At 38.9% G+C, this 27,736-nt stretch overlaps 2 protein-coding genes across 3 annotated transcripts in view; one reads left to right on the top strand and one right to left on the bottom strand.

The window, feature by feature from the left end:
- vsig8a (V-set and immunoglobulin domain containing 8a) overlaps window positions 1–27,736 on the bottom strand; it is an 84,885-nt gene that overhangs the window by 26,218 nt on the left and 30,931 nt on the right. Inside the window, exons 1-2 of one of the 2 annotated variants that reach the window (XM_028601923.1) lie at window positions 713–752; window positions 440–540 (exon numbers count right to left, since the gene is read on the bottom strand). In XM_028601923.1, the coding sequence (XP_028457724.1) occupies window positions 440–533 (94 nt within the window). In that variant the 5' untranslated portion in view covers window positions 534–540; window positions 713–752. Of the gene's footprint in view, window positions 1–439; window positions 541–712; window positions 753–27,736 lie in introns of those variants that run through there. The other variant, XM_028601922.1, reaches the window with a different exon arrangement.
- si:ch211-127i16.2 (probable flavin-containing monoamine oxidase A) overlaps window positions 13,461–27,736 on the top strand; it is a 37,422-nt gene continuing 23,146 nt past the window's right edge. The window contains exons 1-4 of the mRNA XM_028602192.1: window positions 13,461–13,574; window positions 14,674–14,763; window positions 16,808–16,892; window positions 25,474–25,574. Coding sequence (XP_028457993.1) covers window positions 13,461–13,574; window positions 14,674–14,763; window positions 16,808–16,892; window positions 25,474–25,574 — 390 coding nt within the window. The remainder of the gene's footprint in view (window positions 13,575–14,673; window positions 14,764–16,807; window positions 16,893–25,473; window positions 25,575–27,736) is intronic.

The following is a 27,736-nucleotide window of genomic DNA, read 5'->3' as shown; positions in this document are numbered from 1 at the left end:
AGGTTACAAGTTCGTATTAATGTATAAGTAGGTAATACTCTTTAAATACATAAAGAAAACGTCAATTTTTTTTTTCATACTGGGTGTTTCTTTAAGCTTTGGAGCTCAGTCTATTAAAGAGCCCCACCCTGGAAAAGAAAATGAGCTCAAATCCCTGGAACATTAGGGAGTCAACAGTCATCTGGAGGCATAATCTCACAGCCTGATTGGACAGACACTGAGTGCCATGGTAACACCTAGGGAAGCTTACACCAGTGAGGCCTATGGCTCAGCAGCGTTCAACAGAGACGAGACATGAAGATCTCAATGAGCATTTCTAGAAGGAAGCTTCATTAAATGCCATGTCATGAAGTGGAGTAGATAACACAGGGCTCAGTCAACGGATCTGTACTGTATGTGTGTGCTTGTATTATTGTGCCTTGTGTGTCTGTATTCTTACCCGTGCTCAAGAGACTGGCAGTGCATGCCAAGCAGACAGACAACCAGGGCGGGAAGAAAGCGGATCTCAAGTGACTGCAGCTTTTTCTGAACATAATGGTCCTGTTTGAGATAAAAATCATTAGTAACAGGTGGTTAAAATGGCAAGATTATGACACACAGTGTCTTCACAAGTATAAGATATGAAACAGATTTTTTTCATAGCAGAAGAAATAAAACAATAAAGCATTGATGTAAACCTGTGAAGTGTTGATGAAGTTTCTATAGATACTACCTGAATGCAGATAGTACATCCAAACGCCTGGCAATGGAACACAAAGGATCAAGCAGCAGTGTTCTGCCTGCTGCTCTCGCTTTACAGACAGCTCCTCCTTTACTTCCTCCTCATTACCTTAAAGCCTCCTGATTGGATGGCTGCTTTACCCGTTTAACCTGTTTACAAGAAGTTTCCTTGGTATTACTAGCTGAATAGCTGTTTAAATTGTCTTTAACACCCTCTAACTTTCCCAAATACTGAATGTGAGAACCGTTTGAAAATTATACTTACACAACCGCCACAACTGAATAAAAAATTATGTAAATAAGATTTTAATCAAATGAGATTAAAAAAAAGAAAACTGCTTAAGGAAATCAGCACCCTGGCAGCTGAACAACAATACAAAGCAATCCATTGGTAAACAACTGAAACTGGAGGAGGGATGATACAATTAGATGGGTTTTTCATGATGGAACCTCAGGGTGCCAATTTGATGAGAACTGAAGTGAAAGCAAAACATCTGCCATACAAAGCTGCTTTGTCTACAGTCAATAATATTTACTTGCATATTTGTTTATTTAGTTGTCTGTCTGTATGCCTGTTAAGCATATTCCCATCAGTCACTAACTCCATTTCTCATTATTTGGATTAAGACAAAAAATGAAATTAATGAATTACAGCATTGGTCCGAATATAAGATGACCTGATTATAAGACGACCCCCCCCCCCCCATTTTTAAATACATTTAAAAAATATATATACTTTATAAAATAAATATTGATTATGGATCATTTAATTTCTATAGTTTAAAGCCGACTTTTCTCTTGCTGTTGAAACAGGTGACGTCCCTTACGTTCTGTAACTTGAACAGCTGAAAGTCTAGACCCCGATTATAAAACGACCCCACTTTTTCAGACTTTTTTCTTTCTTTCTGTCTTATGTCACACACCAATTTAAGCACCTCTTATTTTTCAGATGTCTGTGGTTTCGAATATTAAGGAAGACAAAGAGAGCGCATGAGGTCTCAAATGACATGAAACTGGTTGTTCAGCCATGAACACGAGCCAGCAAGGTTTGTATACTGTACATTCCTAAAGGATGTATGAAGAAAGTACAGTGCTTATCTCTGAGCCAGATCTACAGGGAAACAGCCTTGAATAAATGAAAACGGTGGGGTGTCCTTCAATAGACACATGCATAAAATGGATTAGTGATAAAAAAGGATAAAAAGCTTTATCTGCAGTTGTATAAAACTATCATACACTTCTTTTAAATCTTCATGTGAATTTTCTCTTGTAGTCGCTGCATTTATTTCACAAGCTTTGGGCAATTGTTTTGAAAAACATCTTTCTTTATAGCCACCCGCTGATAAAGTAGAGTTGTCAGAGACAGAGCCAGATCTATTTAAACACCAGCTAAACTCCTCTCTGATCCCACACACCCACGGCTCTGTTTAATTACACTATTCTGAGTAACTGCTTTAAAAAAGGTATTATGGAGAGCAAGTCCATCCCATTCCTTTGTCTAGGAATGGGATGGACTTGGCTGGAAGAAATGATATGCAAGTGCTTAAACAAAGCATTGAACTGGTACTTCTCCAGTTTTTTCCTAATTCCTTAAATATGATGGGGGAAATAAACATGTTAAACTGTTCTGGGCGTTCTTTTGTACTGTACGCTACCTGCCAAGCACAAAACAGCAGGTAGATTAGATTCAACTTTACTGTCGATGCACACAGTAGGTGCCAGTACCTGAATCCATCAATATTACTAAATAGTAGTAATATTACCCATATACATTAGTTTTCAGCTGAAAGAACTCGTAAACAAAAATATAATTCAGCATGGCAAGAAATCCTAATCCAAAACACATTTAATGCCACCCTGTACTATGCCTATCAATGGACTTGGTAGATCTACATAAAATAAATCACCAGCTAATTATTAACTGCTTATTGAGAAATCAAATATAATTATAAAAGTTTTTAGTTATAATTTCCAAGAAATTTCAAAGAAGTTGCTTGCTAATTATTACGTACTTACAAGGAAACGGCGGCATTTGTAACCATGCCTGTCAATTACTTTCCTAACGGCGTTTTATTATCTGCTTGCTGAGAAATAGCAGGAATAATTTGAAGGACATTTTAAAATATGTTTCTTGCCAATTATAACCACTTACCATATGGTAATAATTGTAATAATAATAATAATAATAATAATAATAATAATAAGTAATAGTAAGTGTTACGGTGCTTTTCTGAGGACACACACACACACACACACACACACACACACACACGCACAAGCTGCTAAGCCAGCTACAACACAGGTACCCAATGACTCTCTCAAAGGGCAATACATGTGCTTTTAGTGACTGCCAAAACTCCAGAGTGGAAAAGGTGTGGTTGTCTAACCTCACAGATTGGGGTCGGTTGGTGCAAAGGTCATCTAATTGGTGACCAGTTTGGAGGGTCTAAAATCAATAAACAACATTACAATGTAGGTGTTGCTTTCAAAGTGAGACAGGGCGGTGTGAAGTGTTGTGGATATGGCGTCCTCTGTTGACCTATTTGGTGGTGTTCAATATGGAGGGTAGGGTGGTTTTTAGATGTGCCGCCAACACCAGCTTCTTCAAATTCTTCATGATAGCTAGCAACTTCAACTAGCTGGTGAACACAGCGGAGCATTTTTGCAGCCAGATATTTCCCTGCTGAATGTACAAATAAGCAATTGTTCAAGGTATTTTACCAACTTGGATTAGAATCCCAAACAAAACAAGCCATTGGAACTCCTTCTTCTGACAGCTGAAACGGTTGAACTTAAGTGAAGAACCACTGTGAGATTCAGAGGGTAATGACTTGCTAATGAGCTAGAAAGCTCAGTAGTTGCAAATTAAAAATAAAAACACACAAGAGCAAACAGTTACACCCTCCACTCAAACCTATGTAATGATCGCCTGGAAACAGTTTATGCTATTATCATTTAAAAAATATATAAAAACACAAATATGTGCAACTTTTGTGCAACATGTTTTTGGCCTAGTAGTTGGACACAGTATATACATACTATATACACCAACATGCCAAGTTTGGCATCTCTGGGATTAATGTTTGAGCTAGAAAACAGATTTAGTGGAGAAAAATAAGCAGCGACACAAGAAAACAGGCAAACCAGAGTTGTTTGATTAAAGAGCTGCATTGATTAATACACAAGTCCTAGAAAAAACATAAGTCTAACTTTTTCCACCTTTTTTTTAAAGAAATTAAATCAGTTCTTTGGACTAAGGCTGGGCGATATGGAGAAAATCAAATATCACGATATTTTTGACCAAATACCTCGATATCGATACCGCAACGATATTGTAGTATTGACTATTGGTGCTTTCCCAAAATGTTTACACAATGAGATTTTTGATAAATAATCATCAGTCATGTGGCTATAATGACTAAGTGGGTAAAGGCAAATAATAGAACGGTAACAACAGTCTGGTAAGTTTATAAAATGACAACTTTACTGTAATGCAGCCTTTAAAACCAGGAAAAGACTACACTTATGCCATATTACGATATTACAATATCCAAAATCTAAGACGATATCTAGTCTCATATCACGATATCGATATAATATCGATATATTACCCAGCTCTACTTTGGACAATGAGCTGTATGTCCTTGGCATTTTGTAAGCAAGTGAGAGAAAATGAACCAAAAGACACAGGGGCGGTAATTATTGAATGATTAATAATTAATTCTAGAAGAACAGAAGACGCTGTTGTGCCGCTGACCTGATTGACATTACATTTGACAGTTCTTTTGTCATGTATTGTACTGTACCACTTTGGTTTCAACACAGATGATTTATGTCAAACTACAATTTGCACTTCACGCCATTACTATCCTGTATGCCTACAGTTCTGACATTTTACGGAGATGCTGTGACAAAGAAGGGCTAAAGAAGAACAAAACTAAGGCAAAAATTGTTAAAAGACCAAAAGCAAATAAAAGGTGAGAAAATAAGAGCAAGTAGATATTTGCTATAAAAACAAGTTGCATTTTGACACATTAGCATTTCCTTTTGTTGAATGGGTCTAATCCTGCATTCACATGGATTCAGGCAGATGGTAGATGGTAAAATGAAACACGCATAACAATATGTTTACAAAATGATTTCCTGTCTATCTTTTTATGTAAGTATTCTAGTAATGCATGAAGCTTTTTGTAATATCTTGGTAGGTTTTCAAGCTCTGATCATATAACTCTGGGTGTTGTCGCACCAAAATTGTTAGCTCTTGTTGTCCAGAATGCCCATGTGTTCTCTTTGTGTGAGGGAACTAAGTAACATCCAGTTGAAAATTCCATCGCAAAGGGCTGCAAAAAGTTAAAATATTTTCCCTTTGGACGGCAATGCCGTATTCGTATTAGTATTCTCTGCCAGCCTCACCTAATTTTACTGTCCTGCTCTCTTCCACAAAAATGATACCAGAGGCCAGTACTACGAATCAAGATCAACATGCCCTGGATTTCTTTCAGTTACCCGGCTTCACCAAACCGAACAACTGCGGTCCTGCATACGCTGTGTCACAAAGGTGGTTAACAACTAGTTCAATCAACCCAGGGTTTCCCAATCCAGCAGCGCGCTCGTTCACATAAAATAGACGGTGTTTGCGCACCACGATCTACCAGAGCTGCATATTTTACATAAGAAGAGCAAACTATAATTCTACATAAATATGAAGAACACAAACACGGTTTTATAGGCAAAATGCAGGAAGGAGAGCTGGCAAAAAAAGCCGACACTGTTTTGCGTAAATCACAACGCCTATCAATATCACTTCCGGTGGTGTAGTCTACATGATAGTAAGCTCCAGGATTTCTATATACTCACTTAAAAATGCCCAATGACACGTAACAATATACTTTCCATTATATTTTTGATACATTTTGAATTGTCATCCGTGCTTTTTTTCTTAACATCTATAGGCTGAATAAAGGGATTTTTTTTACTGTAAATTGGTGCATAAAAGTGCATCGGAATGCAGGGAATGAAGTTGTTGATGCTTAAAACTTCCCTGGGGGAGGACACCCAGGCCCCCTCACTATGATATGCCCCCCTCTTTCCCCAAAGGCAGATTCTGGCCAATATACAGTACACCCACTATAATAGTCTACATTTGACTACACTGGTGACTTCCCAATCAGTCAGGCACAAGATCTGACCATAATTACACTTTTGCTTTCCATGAGCTGTCGTTGCTTTAGCCTTTTATTTCAGTTGCAATCCTTTGATTGATTGCGATTGTGAGAGAAAATAAAAAAATATCAAAATATATTTCTAACAGATGTGCGTATTGGCAACACACAGCTGAAGAAGCCGACAAATAGCCTACATATAGGCCACATGTGTCAAACTCAAGGCCCGCGGGCCAAATCCGGCCCCTCACAAGTTTTGATCCGGCCCGCATATAAATTTAGGTTCACAATAGATTTTGGCCCGCCTAGTTGTGCGCAGAAACCAAAAAGACGGGAAACTCTTTTCAAACTGTAATTATGCAATACTCAAAGCAGAATTTGGCAGATTTGCTGACTTTGAGATTCAGGAATTCCTCCAGAAGCAGAGAGTTTTCATATTAAGCTGTGAAACAGGTTGCTGTAAAAAAAATGTAATCATTATTTTGCTTGATTTGCGAAACTCTATGATGGCTAAGGAACCTTTTTTTAGGTCTTTATGTCGATATAACTGTTAAGTGAGATAGCTATATGAGACATGCAGTAATACAGTCAAATATGTTTGACTTAGATTAAATAAAAGCATGTCAAACTCTACGTGTCTGGCCCCTGATGTGATTCTTATTTCCAAGTGTGGCCCTTAGTGAAGTTGAGTTTGAGTTTATTTAACACACACACACACACACACACACACACACACACACACACACACACACACACACACGTATCTTAGCATAAAGTCCAAGTGAATGCTGCTTTACAACCTCCATATATCAGGCCCTACATATAGATTTTTTGTATGATTTGCACCATTCTCGTTCTGCGTCTTACCATCTGATCTTTCTGCGTGGTGTCTGGACTGACCACAGACCATTCACCTTCACCACAGACACAATGTTTCACTGCTGTAACAAGAAAAACATTTGAATGTCTATAATCTTCATGCATTACTCCCACTACTGCAGTCGTAGCATTCATTTGCAGGGATTTCTCCAGAACATCATTTATAAAGATGGACTAGAAGTTCAACAACTTAGGCCACAAATAACATACAAGTATCTTGCAGATTCTTCTCCAAAAACTTCCTCCAGCAGGCTCCTGTTAGTTCTGGATTTATTTTTACTGTTCTTTTTGGGGTAATAAAATGTCTATTAATTAATTTACTATTGGATTAGGTTTTTTTTCCATGTTTCATTCTAAATATGTTCTCCAAGCTCAGACTCCCATTTATTTTTTATTTGTACAGTACTGTCTTGTGCCATACTGGCAACAGCTTGCAATCATTTTGCTAGTGATGTACTATTAATCACTGCAATCTGTGTATCAAATTTAATTGTCATGGTTGTTTGTTCAGTATGTCTCAATAAAATAAAATGCCTTAATTGTAGATACTGAAAGAAATCTGACTTTTACTCTGTTTTGGTTTGGCGGATCTTATTTCCTTTAGACTTGTCTTGAAGCTAAAGATTTTAAAAAGAAAGTGTAGCCCAGCATAGCATCAGTTTAGATCAACTCACATTAATGCCCTTCAAACCTGTCACAGCATAAGAATATAAAATATAAACCCTGTCTAAGAATTACCACCCATACTGGTATTGGTTGCAAATGCACAAGACTTTGCATCTGACAAGGCCTGCCCTTTACTGTTAAAAAAGCCATCAAAAGCCTTCTCCTTACTTTTACTGCTGGAGTTCAGACTGCTGATTCTCTGCCAAGTAGGTCAGAAGCTCTGTTGTTCGCAGTTCCAAAGAGCACTATTATGAAAGCAGCCAACGCTTTGCAAGATAACCTAATTGATACTGAGAAGAGAAGGGAAAACGAGTTGGATTTCTGTTTCTGACTTCACGGTTTGAAAGCACACGTTAAGTTGGCACAACTATGACTGCAGAAATTTGGGACGTTATTATTGTTGGCGCTGGACTATCTGGACTGAGTGCAGCTCATTTGCTCAGGAAAAGGAATGCCAAGTTGAAAATACTGATACTGGAAGGAAAAGGTTTGTAAAAACGAAAGCAATTGGTACACTGAAATGTGAGTCATTTTATACAGGCTTCGGTTATTAAATTGTTGAAAAGAGGTATTGCTCTAACTAAATCATGTCTGATGTGCCATGCAGATCGGGTGGGAGGTCGCACAGTGTCCGCTGAAATACCAGCAGCCAGTGGTGTTGATCGCTGGGACATGGGAGGGCAGTGGGTAGGAAGGTAAGGTTGATCAAAAACTACCAGAACAACAAAGAGGAGAAACCAAGACATGTCACGCTAATGTAACCTTTTAAGAGTCACTCCAGTTGAGATCACAAGGACATTTATTATTTGATTGTATAATTATGTCTTACAGGGCGCTTAGTTTGTGATACTGAAAACAATTTATTAGCAATTGAAATGCAGCAGAGTTGCACTAAATATAAGACAAATTAAAATCAGTGATTCTGGATCAAGCTGCTCAACGGGATATCATGACTTTGCGTAAACATGCGTGTATGTCCACGCTGTATACAGCGGACGGCAGTCTGCAACATCACAGCTTAAACATACACGCCACTTTCTAAAGCCACGTGGTGTGTTATCGCGAGGCTACGTGTTATCGCGAGACTACAGTTGGGTTTAGGAAACGTTACACACGGGTTGGGTTTAGGAAAAGAAGAACCGGTTAGGATTAGGCAAAGAAGAACGGAGTTGGGTTTAGGAAATGTGACACGCCACGTGGGTTGGGTTTAGGAAAAGAACATACGTGGAAAGGAAACATCACACGCGGGACACGATCCCCGCTCTCCTGGGTGAAAGTCCTGTGTTGTTGTTTTTTTTTTTTTTTCCACACGCAATTGCAAGGTAACGTAAGTCAATGGAGGACAAACGCGTTGATAAACACGCTACAAAGTGAGTAGTCTTGATAACAAGCCAATAATGGCATACGAATTGGCGTGTCATACATACGCCACTTCATGAGATCAGTCTAAGCTGCTAGTCAACAATTGAAAGTCAGTCAGACATGTCACCGTTTTCATTATGTAGTCAACAGTGCAGAAGAACAAGAGGAAATCACTAGCTATAGGGCAGAAAACGTTGACCTTAGACAGGCAAGTTTCATCCACATAATTGTAGCAAATGTACTTCTTGACAGGCGGCGTTGTTGTGCAGTGGTTAGCATTATCACATGACAATGGCTGAAAAGATTTCTAAAGAGTCATAAATAGATTCAAGGATATACGGACTAATAGAGGTTTTATATCCATTATTGTGAAAAGCATAGAATGGGGATGTGTATTGTTCAATGTAGGCTGATACTGTGGTCCCAAGGCCTTTGATTGTAATGTATGCCACAGTACTGCTGATTATATTACAAACTAGTAGTGGAACGTTTTTATTCGATCTGTTTGTAAGTATTGTCTTATGGATGTGTGCATATGCACTGTATGAAATACTTTTTTCCCTTTTGTTTGATGTACATAATGTGAAATAATGTGTTTTTCCTGTGGACACTAGCCATAGTAGCTGGTAAGTAGCTGGAGATCCAAAGCAATAAGCAAATAAACACTACAGAGTATGTCAGGCATGTAGAAAGTAACATGGCATTTTTGTTTCTTTTCAGAACTTAACAAGTGTTGAACACTTGTTAAGTTCACGCTCACTTCTCTTTTCAAAGTACTTCTCTTTGGCCCCGTCCACACATACCAAAACGATCTTTTTTTTCCTGTCTTCCCTGGATTCGTTTCAAGAATAGTTGCGTCCAAACGAATCCACTTGTAAATGACTCAATACGCTACTTCATAGTCCAGGCCTATAGCCGGCGCTGTTTCTTCTACAGAAATTCACCAAAAACGGAGAAGAAGAGCATAGTCACTTCCACTTCCCATCATAACATGACTAGCTAGATTATAACGTTCTCTTAATACATCCGTGGACTATAATACCTTTCACCACTGCCGCCACAAGAAAACATGTCTTTGTTTACATTGTATAATGTGCTGTTGGATTGCTTTTTATTTTGCATGATTGCAGCGCGCTAGTAGCGAGCTAACGTTAGCTAGCTCTAACATCAGCAGTCAAACAAACATCAATGATCCATGAATGATGTCTTTTTAATAATCTATAAGTTTTTCTTGCAGTAGCCTTTCTACAATAAGCCGTGGTAAAAGTTACTATAATCCGTTTAAGGAGTTTATAAGCAGACAGATTAGCTAGCTAGTTGATAAGTTGTCTACTTCCACTTTATAAACGGTCAGCTACTTTAGCGATGTTTAACGTTGGCTACATAACGTTAGCAATATATCTTGTGTAGAATCTAGAGGGAAGGGTCAGGAAGCAGAGACACAGTATTTAGATGAAGTGAGCTGGTTTGACCATGGAGATGGGACATGCTCGCTTAGCTTCACCGCAGTTGTGTGCGTCAGCGGCCGTGGGAGAGGGTGTAAAAGAGGGGTGTGGCGATGACATCATCAATACGGATCCGTATTTACCATCCATACGAAGCCGTTTTCGGATTTTTTCACCCTGAGACCAGGTTTCAAAAAAGTGCGTTTTCAGGCAGTGCGTTTGCAGGATTCGTCTGGACGGTTGGCCCAAACGATGCAAAACATGTGCGTTTGCACAAAAAAACGTTTCCGTGTGGATGGCCCCTTTATCACTCCTTGTTATGTGCATTGTCTCCTTGGTGCTCCAACCTTCCAACCTGAAGTAACCCTTCAATCTTATAGCCCAAATACCAGCCCACTTCAAAACTGTTAAATTTATCATAGGTTTTGGAGGAATGGTTGTTCAGTAACTCAGCTGAAGTCCTGTTTGATAAAGCATGTTTATGAGAAATGTCAGTCATGATTCAGACCACTTCATGGCACAGACTGTTCTGACCAAAGTAAAAAGCTCTCACATATTTGTATAGGAGCTGTCTAGGTGGTCTGCTACATCCTGCAGCCAACTGTTGGCAACAGAACAGCTGAAAAAGAGAACATGTGAAAGAGGAGAGAGCATCTCTCATCTGCTTCATGTCTATATTTTAGCAGATATTCCAGTTACATTACATTGCATGTCATTTAGCGGACGCTTTTATCCAAAGCAACTTACAATTGCTACATAGATCAGAGGTTGCATGCCTCTGGAGCAACTATGGGTTAACCCTTGTGTTGTCTTCCCGTCAACCTTGAAAAAAAAACAACACTTTTTCTGTTTTATCGAGGTAGAGCCTGTCTGTTTTTGCTTTTTCCAACGTTTTAAATTGTTACATTTTTCTTCTACACATTTTCAGTGCCTATTTCTACATCCCATATTTTGTGATTGAAAACAGGTCAATCTGACCCAAAGTCAACACAAGGATTAAGTGTCTTGCTCAGGGACACATTGGTTGATGTATCATAGTGGGAATTGAACCCAGATCTCCCACACCAAAGGCATGTATCATATCCACTGCACCATCACCACCCGTTTTAAGGACTCACTCAAGCAATGTTGCAGCCTGCTTCTCTAAACTCAGAATACGTGCATTTTTTTATTTTGTAACAACTGAAAGTGTTATAACATTACAGTCAGTCAATCCTGAATCACTGTAAACATATGCATCATTACAATGGCTTATTTTCCCTTTCAGCACCCAAACACATATCTTGGAGCTCATAAAGGAGCTGGGCTTAGAGACCTTCCCCCAATTCAATGTTGGCAAGAAGGTGCACCACATGGGAGGACCAGGTGCCAAAGTTCGCACCTACAGAACGAGTATCCCTGCTCTATCCCCAGTGGTGCTAATGGACCTCACCCAGATTCTGTGGAAGGTGAGACAGCAGACTTACACAGCAATATCCTGAACTTCCGACTATGTTCAATCAGCGCTGTCTTCCCAAAAGCTTAAAAATTTTCGATAGGGATCAGCTAAATAACCCCAACTCCCAGTGGTCAAATATGATACAAAGCTTTGGAGTGGTTGAATTTCCTGTTGCATGTGTACAAAGAAAAACATGATATACAGCATATACTGTATATCAGCAGAGATATATATATAGATAAATACATAGATAGATAGATAGATAGATAGATAGATAGATAGATAATGTCTTCACAGACATTTTTATAATCTGCTTTGTTGTCCAATATCCTTACCATGCAGGGATCAATAAAAAGTTCCAAATAGATGTGGTAATGGTATTTTATATTAATGCAGTGTGCTTTTGAATTGATAGGACAAGAGTATATTTATTACCCATCAAAGTACCACAAATTTATCTGCCCAGGAGAAGTGCTTAGAGTAGCAATGGGAAGTAGAACTTGAAGGGGAAAGCCCTGTCAGAGTCATGTTTGGCAGCCTCTAAACAATCTTTTGTTTTTATCTGTATCAATGGGATGCTTTTGCTTCACAGTGGTAAAGCATCATGCGTGGGTGTGTTGTGGTGACTGTACTTTGCTCTCAGATTGGCAGATTGTGTGCCACAGTGTGCGTCGAGGATCCTTCGAGGACTCCCAATGCGGTTGAACTGGACAGCATGACCCTGCACTCGTACATCGAGCAACACGCTTGGACTGCAGGTCAGAAATGTGATGTTGAATATTAGTTGAGGTCCAAAGTTTGGCTCTGATCCATAACAGTCATGGCAAAGTAAATGGTAGTAGTACACATAACCTAGTAGCAGTTGCAATGCCTACAAGCTCACAATGCAGCAGGTGTAGTGTTGGTCACCATCTTAGCTTATTAGCATGCTAACATTTGCTACTGTGCAAATGAACTGAAACACAAAGTACAACTGAAGCCGATGAGAATGTCATTACTTTTGCTGGTATTTGGTAATAAACTAAAGTATTGGTTACACTGTTATGGATACAAAGTCATTGGCATTCATTTTCTGAGAATCTTTTTACATACATGACACTACATGTCATTTAGCTGACGCTTTTATCCAAAGCGACTTACAATTTCTATGTATCAGAAGTTGTACGCCTCTGGAGCAACTAGTGGTTAAGTATCTTGCTCAGGAACACATTGGTTGATGTATCGCAGTGGGAATCAAACCCAGATCTCCCACACCAAAGGCATGTGTCATATCCATTGCACCATCACCACCACAAGCTTGAAAGAATTATACCAAATATCATGACACTACAAATTTTGATCCAATATTTGTTGAGATATTTCAGTGTGGATCAAAGTGGTTTTGCCATTGATGGAGTTTGTTGTCAGTGCATCGAATTTCTAAGTATAGATTGTTCCTCATGCATAGATTTTAATGCCAAACCAAATACATTGCAGCATCAGATTTATTGACTGCAGACTACAAAAGCATCTACATTACATGAGACAATTACAGAACAATCATCCTACCAGGTGTCTCTGTTAACTATACACTGATCAATGGTACAATGGTATGCAGGATAAATTGCAGTTTTTAGACAATGCACTGTATAGTGGTAATGGTATAAAACTAGGCAGGACACTATCATTGTACAGGAATGAATATAATTACTGTGTGTGAGAGAGAGAGCTACAGTATATTCATTCATTCATTCATTCATTCCAGAACTAAAAGAGGAGCTGGGACTGTGTAGCAGGTCTGTCTTTGGCATGGAGCCATCCCAGATGTCCTTCCTATTCTTCCTCATGTATGCTGCGGCAGCTGGAGGGGTACTGCAACTGCTGGAGAGTGCTCCAGGTTCAGCTCAAGAGCTCAAGATAAAGGTACACAGCTCATCTCCTTCCCAGACTGCATATTGCTGACTTGAGTGTTTTTTCAAAACCGGAGACCCCATTGGATGTTTTCTCTAGACTTAGCAACCTCAACACAGTCTGCACATCTCGTTCAAGCCCTGTCCCAGCAAACGCATTGCTTTTTTGTCCTAGACCCTTCATCGATTGGACAGTTTAAAACACTTGGAGCTGTGGTCTTGTTTTGGATTTTTTCTATGAGTTCCCTCAGCACCAAAGTTATGGTTCCATACCTTTCTATTTGAGTTATAGCTTCTGAACCTTCTGTCTCCTTAGAGTAGTGGAGTAAAGGAGCTGAAAAAAGATGAAAACTATCCAATCCAAACTTGTGTATTTGCAAATTTCCTCCACTTTTTTTCATCTGCCGCTATTTTCTTGTTACGGCGTTTAAGCTATATATCCTGAAGGAATTATTATGTGTAGCAATGTGAGCATGGCAACACCACAGATGCGGAAAAAGCAGCAATTAAATGTGCAGAATCTTATCTGGTACAACTCACCTCTGCAATTTTGTTTTATTTAGTTTTGTTCTTCCATAACCAAATTTTGAATATATATCTGAAATGTTAGATTAAAGTCAGTACTCTATGTATTTCTCCTTCATGCTATACACACACACTTACATACAGCTTTTATTTTGTTTTCATGATTTTTACATATGGTTTCTCACATTAACAATGAACAAAAAGCCAAACTGTTATTTTATATTTATTACAATTTATTATTACAATTTATATTTTACAATTATATTTTAAAGCCAGTTCTGTGGCTTATGCAGTAACCAGTATTCAATAACCAGGATATCGTTTCCATGAGATTCTTTTTTACATGTACATTTCTAATTGCTTGAGCACCACAAACAAAATGTTGTATTGCACTGGGGTGTCAGTAAAGTCCCAGAGGCAAATGCATTTAAATCCTTGGAAAATACAATGGAATTATCTGCATGGCTGGCTAGACACCTCCAGGGGTTTGTGGTTTTAGGAGTTGGGTGAAGAAAGCCTTTAACTTTAAGCACTCTGCCCAACCAGGGTATCAATTGATTTGAAGTGTAGTATCTGTCTCTCCACAGGGAGGCACCCAACAGCTTTCACAGTGTCTGGCAGACCGTGTTGGGTGGAAGAATGTCCGGCTGGGTTCTGCTGTGACGGCCATATGGCAGGTAGAGTACAGTAACAGCTCACTCAGGGATTGATGAAGCGCGACACCGAGATAACAGCTTCCTCAGTGAGGAAACAGGCCGTCTCCTGTGAAGGCACTGTCTGTTCTGCCTGACTGTCTTCCTTATCCACAGCTGAGAGACCATGAAGGCTCCATGCATCCCTTACGTGTAGAGCTCTACCTCGATAAATTGTTTATTTCTAAGTAATTTTGGGTTTTGGACATTTGGTGGGACAAAATAAGCAGATTAAAGTTGTTACATTTTATTAGAGCTAAAACAACTAGTTGATTGGTGAACTAGTGAATCAACAGAAAGAGAACAGTCAGCTATCTTAATAATCGATCAATTAATTAGTTTTAAAAAAACATTTTGGTGAATGTGATAGTTGGTTGCTTGAACAAACAAGCAATTTTCAAGAGGGCACCTTGTGTTGTGGGAAATTGAGATGGGCATTTTTCATAATGTTTTATAGACCAAACTTTTAATCAGTTAGTCAAGAAAATAATTGGCAAAGTAATTAATTATGAAAACAACTGTTAGTTGCAGCCCTAGATTGTATGCACTAAATAATTGATTAAACAATTGAGAATTTTTTTTTTTTTTAAATCAAATGAATTAATATTTAAAAGTTAAGTCATTTTCGCTCTACTCCCAAGTACACTGCAGTCATATTAAGAATAGGAAGGAGAAAGGGACGAAAAAGAAGAGTATGATGTGCAGGGTCACAGGAGGCGAGCCTGTCCCAGCATGCATAGGGTGAAAGGCAGGGCACACCCTTGACATTTTGCCAGTCTATCACAGGGCTAACACATGTTGACAGACAAACACACTCACATTCACAGTTTCAGGCAATTTAGAGTTCCCAGTTTGCCTTAGCTGAACTGGGGCACCAAAAAGGAAACCCACACAGGCACAGGGAGCACATGCAAACTTCACACAGCCGACTTGGTGGGCTTTACACCCAGGTCCTTTGTGCAACAAGGCTATAGTGCCTTTATGCACATACAAATCAAAAATATAAAAACAGTATTTTAGCTTCTTTGAGACTTTGGGGAAAGCTGGTCCAAATTCAAGAAGCTGGGAAACATTTTAATTTCAAAAAGCCAACTGTCTCTTGCTCACTAGTGCTGGACGCTATGAACTCCAAATTACAGATGGGCTTCACTGTTTTAATGCCTTGTGAATAAAGATCTATTTTTTAAACAATCCTAAAGTAACTAGGGATCCAGTCAAGAGAGCTAAAAATACTATAAATTTAATTTCTAATTTTCAGCATCCAAAAATATCTAGCTGTCTTACAGTCTCAGAGGATAGGAGCTTTTGTATGTTGCACAGTGATGTTCTGTGGTGGGTGAGTTTTAATTATCACCAGCGGCTTAAGTTTAGTGCATGTGAGACCAAGGGAGCTGGCAAACAAGAGCTCTGCAGTGATTTAGAAAGCCAGTAATACACAGTAGAACATCTTTCCATCACAATGTCATTGAAGCACCTTTTAAAGTTTATTTTACCAAATTATTTGCATTAATTACTACAATATCCCCTTCTTTTATAGCATATTGTCAGAATTGACATCCATGGAAATACAAAACACAATCTAATAGATTAAATTATAAAACTAGGTCTCATGTATAAATATCTCCTAAAAAGCTGTTTCCTTCACTGTTCAATACAAGATTAATGAACACAGCAGCGTGTCTGGATATGTACTGTATGGTATTTAATGATGCTCCTCGTGAATTAATTCATCAAAGGCTCATCTGCATTAATTGTATGTAGAATTGCACAATTTGGCTCCGAAGAGGTAATCATTTAGCCAATATAATTTCAAATAGGCACAATATGATACTTATGAAAATATGGGGACAGCTACTGGAAAGAAGTAATGTAAAGTAATTAACTTAAATACAGTTTCTTCGTACCGTATTTGAAATAAATTGTGTCCAAAATCTGTCAGCCAATCACACTTATAAATAGCTCAACACCACCAGAGAGGATGTGCTTGCTTATTAAATAAAGCTGTATTTCTGTGTATGTGTTTCAACAGGATGCTGAGTGGGCCAAGGTGACAACCACCACCAACACCTTCTTGTGCAGAGCTGTGATTGTCACCAGCCCCCCTCACTTGGCAGGTCAGTGTGCGTCTTCCACCTCTGTCGACTCGCCAAATGAAATTCTCACTGATGCAGAAGGCAAATATCCTCCCCAGTCACCATGTCAGTCAAATGTGGCAAACTGTGCATCCACGCAGATAAATCTTTGATTTTCCTAAATCTTTTTGGCTCTGGGGTGTGGCAGTCACTTCGGTTGAAGTAAATTCCGTCTGAGGTTGGGCTATGGGCTGAGGAATTGGCAGGATTGGATTTTGAACCAGAGAAAGAGTTAGGGCGAAAACTTTAACTGGGGGTTAATGTGACATTCGTTATGGTTGGCTGTGGGAAGTTGAAAGTGACAAATACGTCATTACCGACCTCTCTGCAATCAAGCTACCGAGGAGGGAAAAATATGGACCCCCTGCAGTAAGTGTTGCTTTTCTCAAGAAGCACAACGTTTTAAATGAACCAAATAACGTAGCATTTAAAGCATGCCATGTTCAAAATCAAACTTCAAAGTAGGTTTGCTTGATTTTTCACAATTATTTTGGTCAATATTGAAATCACGATTACTTATTGATTTTTGGAAAGATACTGCAATTATTGAAGTTAAAAAAACAGTGAACCAGTTAAACAAATCAACAGCAAAAACACCTTAAGCTGTGAAATTTCCCTTAATACTTTTCCCGTGAAAAAAGTTGTGCAGAATTATCGTTTTTCTCGATAAGTCTGTTTTTGAGATCCATAGGAGACAAAATCGTAATCGCGATAAAAAAATTTGATTAACTGCACAGCCCTACTTCGAAAAGTTTTTATTTATTTAACAGCATACATTACTGGAAATATAATGTGTTTACTCTGTTGTGTGGCCAGCAATGTCCATTTGACATCATGTTGTGCCAGTGAGTTTGAGAAAAACATATCCAACCCTCGAGTAGAATCCACTTTTTTCTGGTCAGAAAATAGAAATCCTGCATTACAACTTACTATCAACTGCAGGGTAAAAAAGTGGGTGACTGTTTGGCTGGTGCTTGTCACATATAGGACACATACCAAGACATGCTGGTTGATGCCGAGGCTGGTGCCGGGGCTAGTTTTTGCCAGGTTGAAGGGGCCAAAGCTGAATCTGAAGCTGGGGGCTTACACTGGATCTGTGCCTGTTTGTACTAAGCTGGCAACAGATCTGTCACTCAAAGCCTCATACTTAGAGCCATGGACCACGGCCAGGATCCTTAATGAGACAAGTTTGGGAGCAGCGTTGAATTATGCACCATGGATTGCTCTGGCTCGGATGCCACAGTGCCACGCTTTGGCCTTAAATCAGTGTGGGGAGACTGACAGGGACTTTCCAAAGCCAAAGTCAGGCCAGTGATTGAGACGTCACCTCTCCCAAAAAGAGTCAGGAGACAAATGAAAGGAAGGATTGCTGCTTCAACTCATCTGTGTGACATGTTTCATTTTAATGTTCCAGAAGTGGGTAAAGTGGAGCAGCTTTTGAGTTAGTGGGGGTGGTTGTGGGGGTTGTGTTGTGAATTTTGATAGTGACTCCTGATGATTCCTCCTTTGGACAGTTGAAGTGTAAAGCGTTGTTTACAGTATCCATAACCTCTCATATCTTGTTTCTTCTTTTACTGATGTTTGTTTCTGACATTCCTGAGTCATTCTCAAGACAATTTCTTTTTGAATTAATGAATGGGTAGATGGCTGAATTAACAAAGAGATTAATATTCTGTGGTGTCCAAGAGGTGCTTGGCATCAAAAGACACCAAGCACTGCATTGACACACACACACAAAAGCAAATGCTGGATAGGAGCAGTGTGTTCCCCAATATATCACGTCCTATTCCTGGCTCCTGGATTTATCTCCCCATTCATCCATCCATCTTTTATAATGAGTTCTGTCATTTTTTCCCCCTCCTTTTTTTGTTACCACTTCTCTCACTCACCTCAATGATTTATGGACTGTTTGGTTTCACTGCATATGATATCGCTATGCATAAAAAAGGATGAGCTTGGAAATGGGAATTTTGACCATGTGCTGAATTTTGAAGATGTGGTTGAAGTACGTGCACATATGAGTTGGTAAATAGGCCCCTGTGTATATTCATTTTGAAACAGCATAGTCAAAAAAAAACTAATTAAGTTTGCACAGCATGCAGGTGGAGTATAATGCAATTAGGCGTACCGTCTAACATTCAGCAGTAGTTACAGAGACAGCTACTGCAGTTACTAAATTAACATTTTGTTTCAATGTGTTTTTCTGTCTCTCTGCATCAAGTAGAAAGTTCCTGGCAGAGCATGCTAAGTGTCTGGCTGTGTGTGCACATGTGTGTCTATGTGGGCATGTGCAAGTATATTTATGGTTAAGTGGGTGATGCTAAAGTTCTTGACGTCACTTGCAAAAGTGGTACCTGACTAAAGGGGGATTTCATCTGATTGCAAGGGAACCCGACAGGCAGCTAAGCAACGCTATAACTGATGTTGCCATTTATCTTCTCATGGAGGAGGAGCTGCTGTAATGACAGCAGGCTTGGGCAGTGGTGAGGAAACTATTACATCTGCCACTCACGGTTTAGTGCAGAGGTTTGTTTACAATAGTACAAAACAAGTAAGCAGTGCATTTGCATTGATTTGCCAAGTGACACTGTGAGCCAGGATTCTAGACCAGTATCTGCTGTGCTGTGAATGAAGCTAATGGAGCCTCATTTAAGGATTAAACATGAAGTGGGAGCTGAAGTGATTGTGAAGATAACTAACGCAGTGTGATTTCTATCTTGCTGAATGAACTCTGTGGAAATGAATTGAGCTATCTGTGTGTATTATGTGTGTGTTGATGAGCAGGCAAATATAGCAAATGTGCCTTTGCAATGTTTCGTTCAACAATGGAAAATGTTAAAACCTTAAAAAAGGACATACCATGCTCAATACTCTCTTATAAAGTGCTCGTCATTTCTGTGTGGAGCCTGATAATAATGGAATTTTGAGGCCAATGCTGATACTGATATTTGAGTTTTCTAAGAATTTGATAAAGATGTATTGTCAGCTTCTTGTTTTTTTTAATGTCAACACATAACATTAATAAAAACTGTTGTCTAGGATACTTTAAAATAAAAGAGTTGTGAACAAAATATGTAGGCAACTCTGTGAATATTACCTGTTGGCTACTATACTACTATCTGGTGGCCAGACTTTTGAGAATTTAGAAACAGTGTCACCATGACAAACACATTTTTCTCAATAAAACTACTGGTATTATTAAAGAAGTGTGTCTAAACTGCAACAATTAATAATAATAATAATAATAAAATAAGCCCCTATAATGAATGAATAACTGCAATTAATCTGCTTCCAATTCCAATTTGACTCTTTGGCAGCATAATAGTAAGTGCATGTAAGATCCCATCACTTTTAATAAGAAACAGGGCCTTGAGTTGTCAAAATTAAATGCATCTTTTGTTTGTGGTCCACCAGCTACATTTAGTTGGCCATTTATTTATGAGATTAAAAGCCATCCAATATTAAACCTCAGTTAAATGAATTCTAAAACTAATGAGGGGAATTTAGCCAAAAGGGTCATCCTCCTCGAGTCTATTTTCGTCCAGACCAACAGGAGAAATTATTAAGTAATGTCGGAACTGCAGTGTGGGGAGAGATGGGATGGGGGAGGGTGTCTGCTGCTCCTACCGAGCCCTTCAATTCCAAGTGTCAAGGGGCTACGTACGTAATTCAATAAAAGATCTGTGATATAACGTGCCCATAGATACAGGAATCCATCTTTAACATTTGGATTAAGTGGTTAGTGAATAGTGCTGCCTATTTCTGATGGCCCTACAGATTTCTTACAGTGAGGGCCATTTCTTTTTTTTCTTTTTTTCTTTGGTATCCATCTGTCATTACTGCATCAACCTTTTGAATTGACCCTCTATATGGATACCTGTCCACAGTTATGCTATAAGAGGTTCTTATATCTTTTTCTTTTATTAAAACGTTGACATTCAAGTCTAATGCAAAGGCTTTTTCTCTTTTCACATGACCATTATCTCAGCCGCACACCTAGCAAGAGGCTGTGCGTGCAATTACTTCTTCTTCTCCTCCTCAACAGGCTGTTACATCATATGCTGTGCACTGCTCTATCGTTTTTTTAGGATGAAAGAGACGATCCATTTTCACAGCATATGCAGGCACAGCCATGAACTAAACTTCCGCTCTAGCTAGCTTTAGCTTTTTTCATACCTTTTAAAGTTTCTTTGCACCGCTCTTTATAAGTTGCCATTTGGAAGCTGCATCTTTGAATCATTGTCCCTTTGATGTTATGTCTTGATTTGAGTGGTTTTCATGTTTTACTTTTCTCATCCTGACAGTCACAGGCACTGAAAGCTATGGTGAAAGTTCAGAGTGAGAAAGTAATGGAAATTTTGAAGCCGAAGGCTGCCACAGATGTAACTCACAGGTCAGTGACAGAGGAAATTGAGAAAGGAAGGTCAACATTGTCCAGGAGAGCATTCACACAATGGAGTGAGAGAGGATTTAAATGCCACAGTATTCTGAAAGGAGAAAGTAAAAAGAGATTAAGAGAGACAGAAAGGCGTTAAAAAGACTGAAAAGGAACTCTGGGGGAAGCCATGTTCTTAGTCAGAGTGTTAAGGGTCAGGAACCAGCAATTGTGCAGATTGCTCCGGAGCCATAAGACACCCTTGAACTTGCAGCTGTTTTCCAAAGATGACAGAATGCAAAAAGCAGTCTGATGAAATGTCAAATGAGAGCACTTCAGTTCAGAGAATGGCACAGATGGGGATAGTGTCATCAGGGGGAACTTTGTACTCCTCCATGTCTGATCCAAGGATAAACCCTGTCCTTTGACTTGTACATTTCATCCCCTCTGGGCAAATTATAAAGCAAATTCTTTGCAAATTCTTTGCCTCAAATAATTCAGGATACAGATTGCCATCGTAGAGATTGTTCATGTAATTCTAAAAAAAAAAAAAAAAAAAAAGCCAAAGCTGGCTATGAAAATACATAAATTAATGAACAGGTTGTAAGTGAGTCAAAGGTTGCGTAGCTCTGCATATTAAAAAGGTCCAAATGGTAGGACCAGTTTTGGGAGTAACAGCGTTTAAGTATAACAGTGTTTAAGTATAACGGCGTTACTAACAGCGTTACTTTTTCAGTTCGCTCATTGAAATTAAAGGCAAGAATGTTTATGTAACATGCACCCTATGCCCAGGAAAAAAAGACTTTATCCACATCTGCCTCAAGCAACTTCAATCTTATGAAGCACCTCACATCAACACATGCTAACACGACACTTGTTGCTGCTGCTAACCCAACACACCAAGCCCAAATGCAGCGAGCGTGAGCTCCAGGAAGGAGACGGAGCCACTCTGTTAAAACAAGCAACGCTCGATTTTTCTTTCTTTGATGTTAAAGATCGAGAATGTAATAGCGTTCTAGAACATAAAAAATAACGTCACAGTTACTTTGCTGAGTAACTAATTACTTTTACAATGTGGTAACTGAGTTACTAACTCAATTACTTTTTGGGAGAAGTAATTTGTAACTGTAACTAATTACTTTTTTAAAGTAAGATGACCAACACTGGGTAGGACCATATAAATAATACACATGTAATATGATAAAATATAAATACATGATAAATAATTGAGAAGTTGCTGTAGCATTAGTCTGTATATCAAAAGACCAGAATGAAGGTACTGGGGGATTCTATTGTTTACATTTTGATAGATTAAGACAAATATACAACAAGTTGTCAAACTCTTTAGAAATAACCATGCCATGCCAAGCAGTCCTTTGAGCTGTTTAACGTTGGCTGAGGAAAATGCTAACAGGCTGATGCTGAGTATGTATAATATTGACCGTGTTCCCCATCTTACTTTAGCATATTAGCGTGCTAACATTTGCTTGTTATCAAGTAAAGATGAGGATGATGGGAATGTTAGTAGTTTTGCATGTATTTGGTAAAATACCATTAATAGGCCTATATAAAGTATAAAGAATTGGACAAAATCTAATTTTGAGCTGATGGCGTTGGAGGAAAAGTCAGCGGAACACCCAATTCATTACAATTCATCCTGAGGTGGGGCATGATTGTGCATACTAAATTTCATGTAAATCCGTCCAACAGTTTGTTGAGACATTTCACATAAATGTCCACGTCATGGTGCCACTTGTGGAAAAGTCATCTTGGCACCATTGATATCTGTACCAAATTTCCTAACAATCCATACAATATTTGTGAAGCTAATTCACGAAATGTCAAAAATGTTGATCTGCTGGTAGGACTAGATGAAAGGTCAGGGGATTGCCAAAGTCTGGAGGAATCCATATTTTGTCCGACTTACACTGCCTTCCAAGCCATTAGCATGGCTAAAATGGTGAATATGCTACTCTCTAAATCATTTAATGGCCTAGCTACTAATTAGATCTCTGACCTGCTCACTGCTAACAAACCCTCCAGAACTCTTAGATCATCAGACGCTGGTCTCCTACCTGTACCCATGATCAGTAGTAAGTCTGGAGAAGGTGCATTCAGTCATTATTGGCCCACTCTCTGGGACAAACTGCCTCATGATATAAGATGTACCACAACTGTGTTGTCTTTTAAAAGCAAGCTTAAGACCTGCCTGTTCTCTCAGGCCTATAGCTAGCTTGCCTCTATATCTCTGTTTGTCTCTTTCCCACAATCCATTCCTCTCGCTCACTCTCTTTGGGTATGTGTGGGTGAGTAGGTTTATGTTGGCGGGTGGGCAGGGGATGACACATTTTTACAGATATGCTTAAATATGTTCTATTTTTCTTTGTTCAGAAGTGTTGTGTGAAGCACATTGAGCTTACATTTTATAAAATGTGCTATATAAATAAGTTGTCTTGACTTTTGGAGAAGTCTGCTATTTTCTTCAGACAAAGTCATGTGTGCCTCTTTTTTTGTATGTTTGTGTGTGCAGATTGAAGGTATGCCAACTCAACAGCAATTGTATTGAAGTTGAGGACATTTTGTCATGTCTTTAAGCGCCTCTTTCTGTCTGAAAGGAAATCCTCAGTATTTAACCTGTGGTGCCTTCAAAAGTAAAGTAAGAGCCTGGAAATTGCTGGATGACAGAAAGAATGCATGACAATAATTTTTTTGTCATTGATGTCCGTTTACAAGCAGTACTCTGTCCCTAACTTCAGCTAGCCACGTTTTGGGCACACAGTATCAGATTGGTGTGCTTAATCTTATTTACATAGTTTATATGAACTGCCATCCTGTTGAATCTGTTTATTCACATCATCTTGATTTAACGGTGATGCTGAGTTGTGATGAAGTATCACGGAAGTGTCACAGCAGATTTGTGCGTGTTAGAGTGGATGACTGTGTTGTCACTATAGAGCATTTTAGTGTTTAAAAGAAAAATATGCCAGAATACGTCAAATTTAGCCATCAAGAATTTAAAGGTGCTCCAAGCGATGTTGGGTGACGTTACTTCTTGTTGACGTTCAAAGTATTTTCAAACAAAACAAAGACTACCTCGCTCCTCCCTCCTCCTCATCCCGTTCCCTCCCTTCTGTGCTTCAGCGCACTAACGCCCCCCCCCCCCCAAAAAATCCTTCTTGTCAATTATTGGCTGAACACTGGAACATGGTTGGTGTGTGTTTGCATGGTCCAGGTTGGACCACTTTGTTTTTGTTGGCATGTGTGGACCCTGGGCTGTCTACAGAGACTGCGTTTTTTGACAGTGTGTTTAGGGGACCGGCAGCTCACGGATAGTGAGGAGAGGTTTGCCGTATGTGACAAAAAATGTTGTAGCCTAAAAAACGCGTGATATCGCTTAGAGTACCTTTAACAAATAATGAGGTAGAAGGCATTTCCTGCCATCAACGTATAGATGGCTTTGGTTTCAAAACAAGCAGCTTTATAGATATGACACCACTTGACAGGTCTTATGTTATGTGTACATTTGCTGTCATTTGAACGTCTAAGTGACCATGTCAAATTAGTTTGGAGCCACTTATCATGTCACTGTTTTTCAATTTTACTGCTTTGGGCTCATCAATTTTGTTTAGCATTAAGGGCATTATTTTGAGGTTGCTGACAGGCTCTTGACAGTTTCTAAATGATGTCTCACATCTTCCACTGGTTCATTCGTTAAAAGCCTGGCTTTAGGCCAGATGTCACTTCACTTGCCAGAGCAAGCACAGAAAGAGTCTGGCTTCTCTGCATGCGTGGCATACAGTACCTCTAACGGTACTGATGAAGTTACTTGACTGCTCTCATATCAGTGAGATGGAGCTTTTACAGATGTAAGTGCTGCGATTAGTACTCTGCAGCACAGCAACAGCCAGAGTACTATTCAAGTCATGGGGATTTCTTTGCGAGGCCATTAATGTCAATGACTCAAGATAAATTCATCCTGATCAATAGAGGGATTAGCTCAAGTGTGTTATCAGTCTTTGCTTTTTTTTTTATTTCGCTTTTTTACTCAGTCTTTAAATAAAGCATAGCTTTTTTTCAACATTTATACGTAAAGTACACCAGGTAAGACCAGGGGAGGTGGATTAAATGGAACTAAAAAAAGAGCAAGTCATTTTTGGGACTCATGTTGTACTCTTGTTTCCCCCACAGCAAAGATCCACTACCAGCCAGCCCTGCCCAGCCAGAGAGAATTTCTTACCCAGAACATGCCTGTGGGCCACATGATAAAATTCATTATTACCTACCAGACGGTGAGTAACGGAAGATAAGACACAACTGAACCCACGTTTGCTTGAATGTTAAAGATACAAATTTAGAAACATTTGTTTTAAACAATCATTCTTTGTCTTCTAAACAGTTGTTGCAGCGTTTACATATTTTTCTTCCCTAAAGGGTTTATCTCTAAATCATTTTGTAGATGTCAACTCCATAAAGTATAGAAGTGATTTAGTTTATGAAGAAGGTTGACTATAGTGGATTATTAAATTAGCCATACTTACAAAGGGGTGTTATGTGAAGTTATTTCAATTCATGGGAGATGGTAAACAGCATTTGTAAGGGGCTGAATTGCAAACTAAATACAATTAATTACACTAAATGCTTGTCAGATTTGATATTTTACAGTTGCAGCATTGGGGCACCACTCACTTTACAAAAGCACATTCAGAGCATGGCTTACACGCAATGGCTGCTGCGTCACATTGCATTGATTGACAACATTGATTGTTGCATGCAAATTGCAGTTACATTTCTAAGTCCTACAGGGTTATTGTATGCTCATGCATGGATTGCAACTGCACTACCACACTATCAAGTTTTAGTTTTCAGCCATTTAGGACCCAAAATACATTTAAAAATCATATTGTCTGCGTGCAACCGTTTTTTTTATGTAAAATGCAAGACTGCGTCCCAGCAGTGGCATCAGGAGGAGTGAGGAAAAATGGTTTTCAAATAGGTATTTGTTTACCTATAAAAAAAGAAAGCCCGCAGAAGACAGCAGTCAACTCATGTGGAACAAGGTCTTTATAGATCTCAACACTTTGTGTGAAAAAGCCCCTAGCACATGAAATTTGATTTGTTTAATATCTTCCATTTTGCACTTTACGCCCACACAATTAATTAACAAAATGCTTGTGCACCTTGTTAGTAGATTAAATGTGTCTACTGTAATGAACATAAAGTCATTAGTGCTTGGGTCTATGCCTTGGTGTCTTGCCAAAATGCATTTGGATTCTGATAAATAAGAAAAATATTGGTCACTGATCTATCATATGGTTTATTTGATACTCCATTTCTCAGTATTTTACATGATTTGAAAGCTTACTTAGAGTTATGAATATGACATGTTTATGCAAAGTGTAACAGGAAGTGGGGCTTACGTGACTGAAACATGCAGTACCTTCACATTAAAATAGCAAAGTTAACATTTTAGGGGAGGAAGTTTAGCAGTGTGGATGAGTGTAAACATTCCCCTGTCATATGGGAGGCAAGGATGGAAAGAAAAACAGAAAATATAGATAAAGCAGACTTTTCTGAGAAGAGCAGGGTCACAACACAACACAACACAAAGATACTACAGACCAGTGCACTAAAGTAGGGATTCACCAAGCCTACTTTTGATGCCTGGGCTTTGTGTATCAGCTGGTACCGAACTCCGATCCCATACCTGAATTAATAAGCTCTATGCAGGGCTATGCATGTGCCTAACTTTTTTATTTAGGTGCACCAGCACAAAATTTAGGTGCACACAAATTTTTCCTCACGTCGCCATTAACACTGAATGGCGATACACGATATATAGCTCTGTATTGTTTTACAAAGTGGGCTAAATTTTCAGTTTTAAGTCAAAGCCACTTTTCGCATGCTCTTTTATTAAAACAGATTGTGATTAAAATAAAATGCAAAGACAGGGTTTCCTTTACCAGTTTGAAAATATACAGCTGCAAGACATGTAAATGAAAGATATCTGAAATAAATAGCCTAGGATATATTAAAATATATATATATATATCTCTGAGAAAGCTCCTTCATTTGTTTTCAACAACAATAACAGACTGATTAAAAGAAAGAGGACGCCCGGATAGCTCAGTTGGTATATATATATAGAGGTTCAACCAAGGGGGTAAGCTTCGCTTCAGAACTCGAGCCATCATGGCGCCATTTTGTTGCTAACTGGCCATCACCTCCTGTTAGCATTCCGCTGACCGCCATTTTTTTTTTACGTCACTTGACTGCGAATAACTTTACATCTGAAGCGTTTAAAGACTCTATTTGTCCGTTGTTAAGTTCCAAAGAAACACGACAATGTATAAAAGGCTCCATTACCTTGTACCTCACGTTATGGCTCCGTAGCAGACGTTTTTGTAAAAATAGGCTAACGATTGTGTCATAACCAAGTGACTTACTGTCGCAT

This window comes from Perca flavescens, chromosome 16 (genome assembly GCF_004354835.1).
Source record: "Perca flavescens isolate YP-PL-M2 chromosome 16, PFLA_1.0, whole genome shotgun sequence".
Lineage (NCBI taxonomy): Eukaryota > Metazoa > Chordata > Actinopteri > Perciformes > Percidae > Perca > Perca flavescens.
The sequence above is the reverse complement of the archived record's forward strand: the minus strand, read 5'-3'. Positions and strand labels throughout refer to the sequence as shown.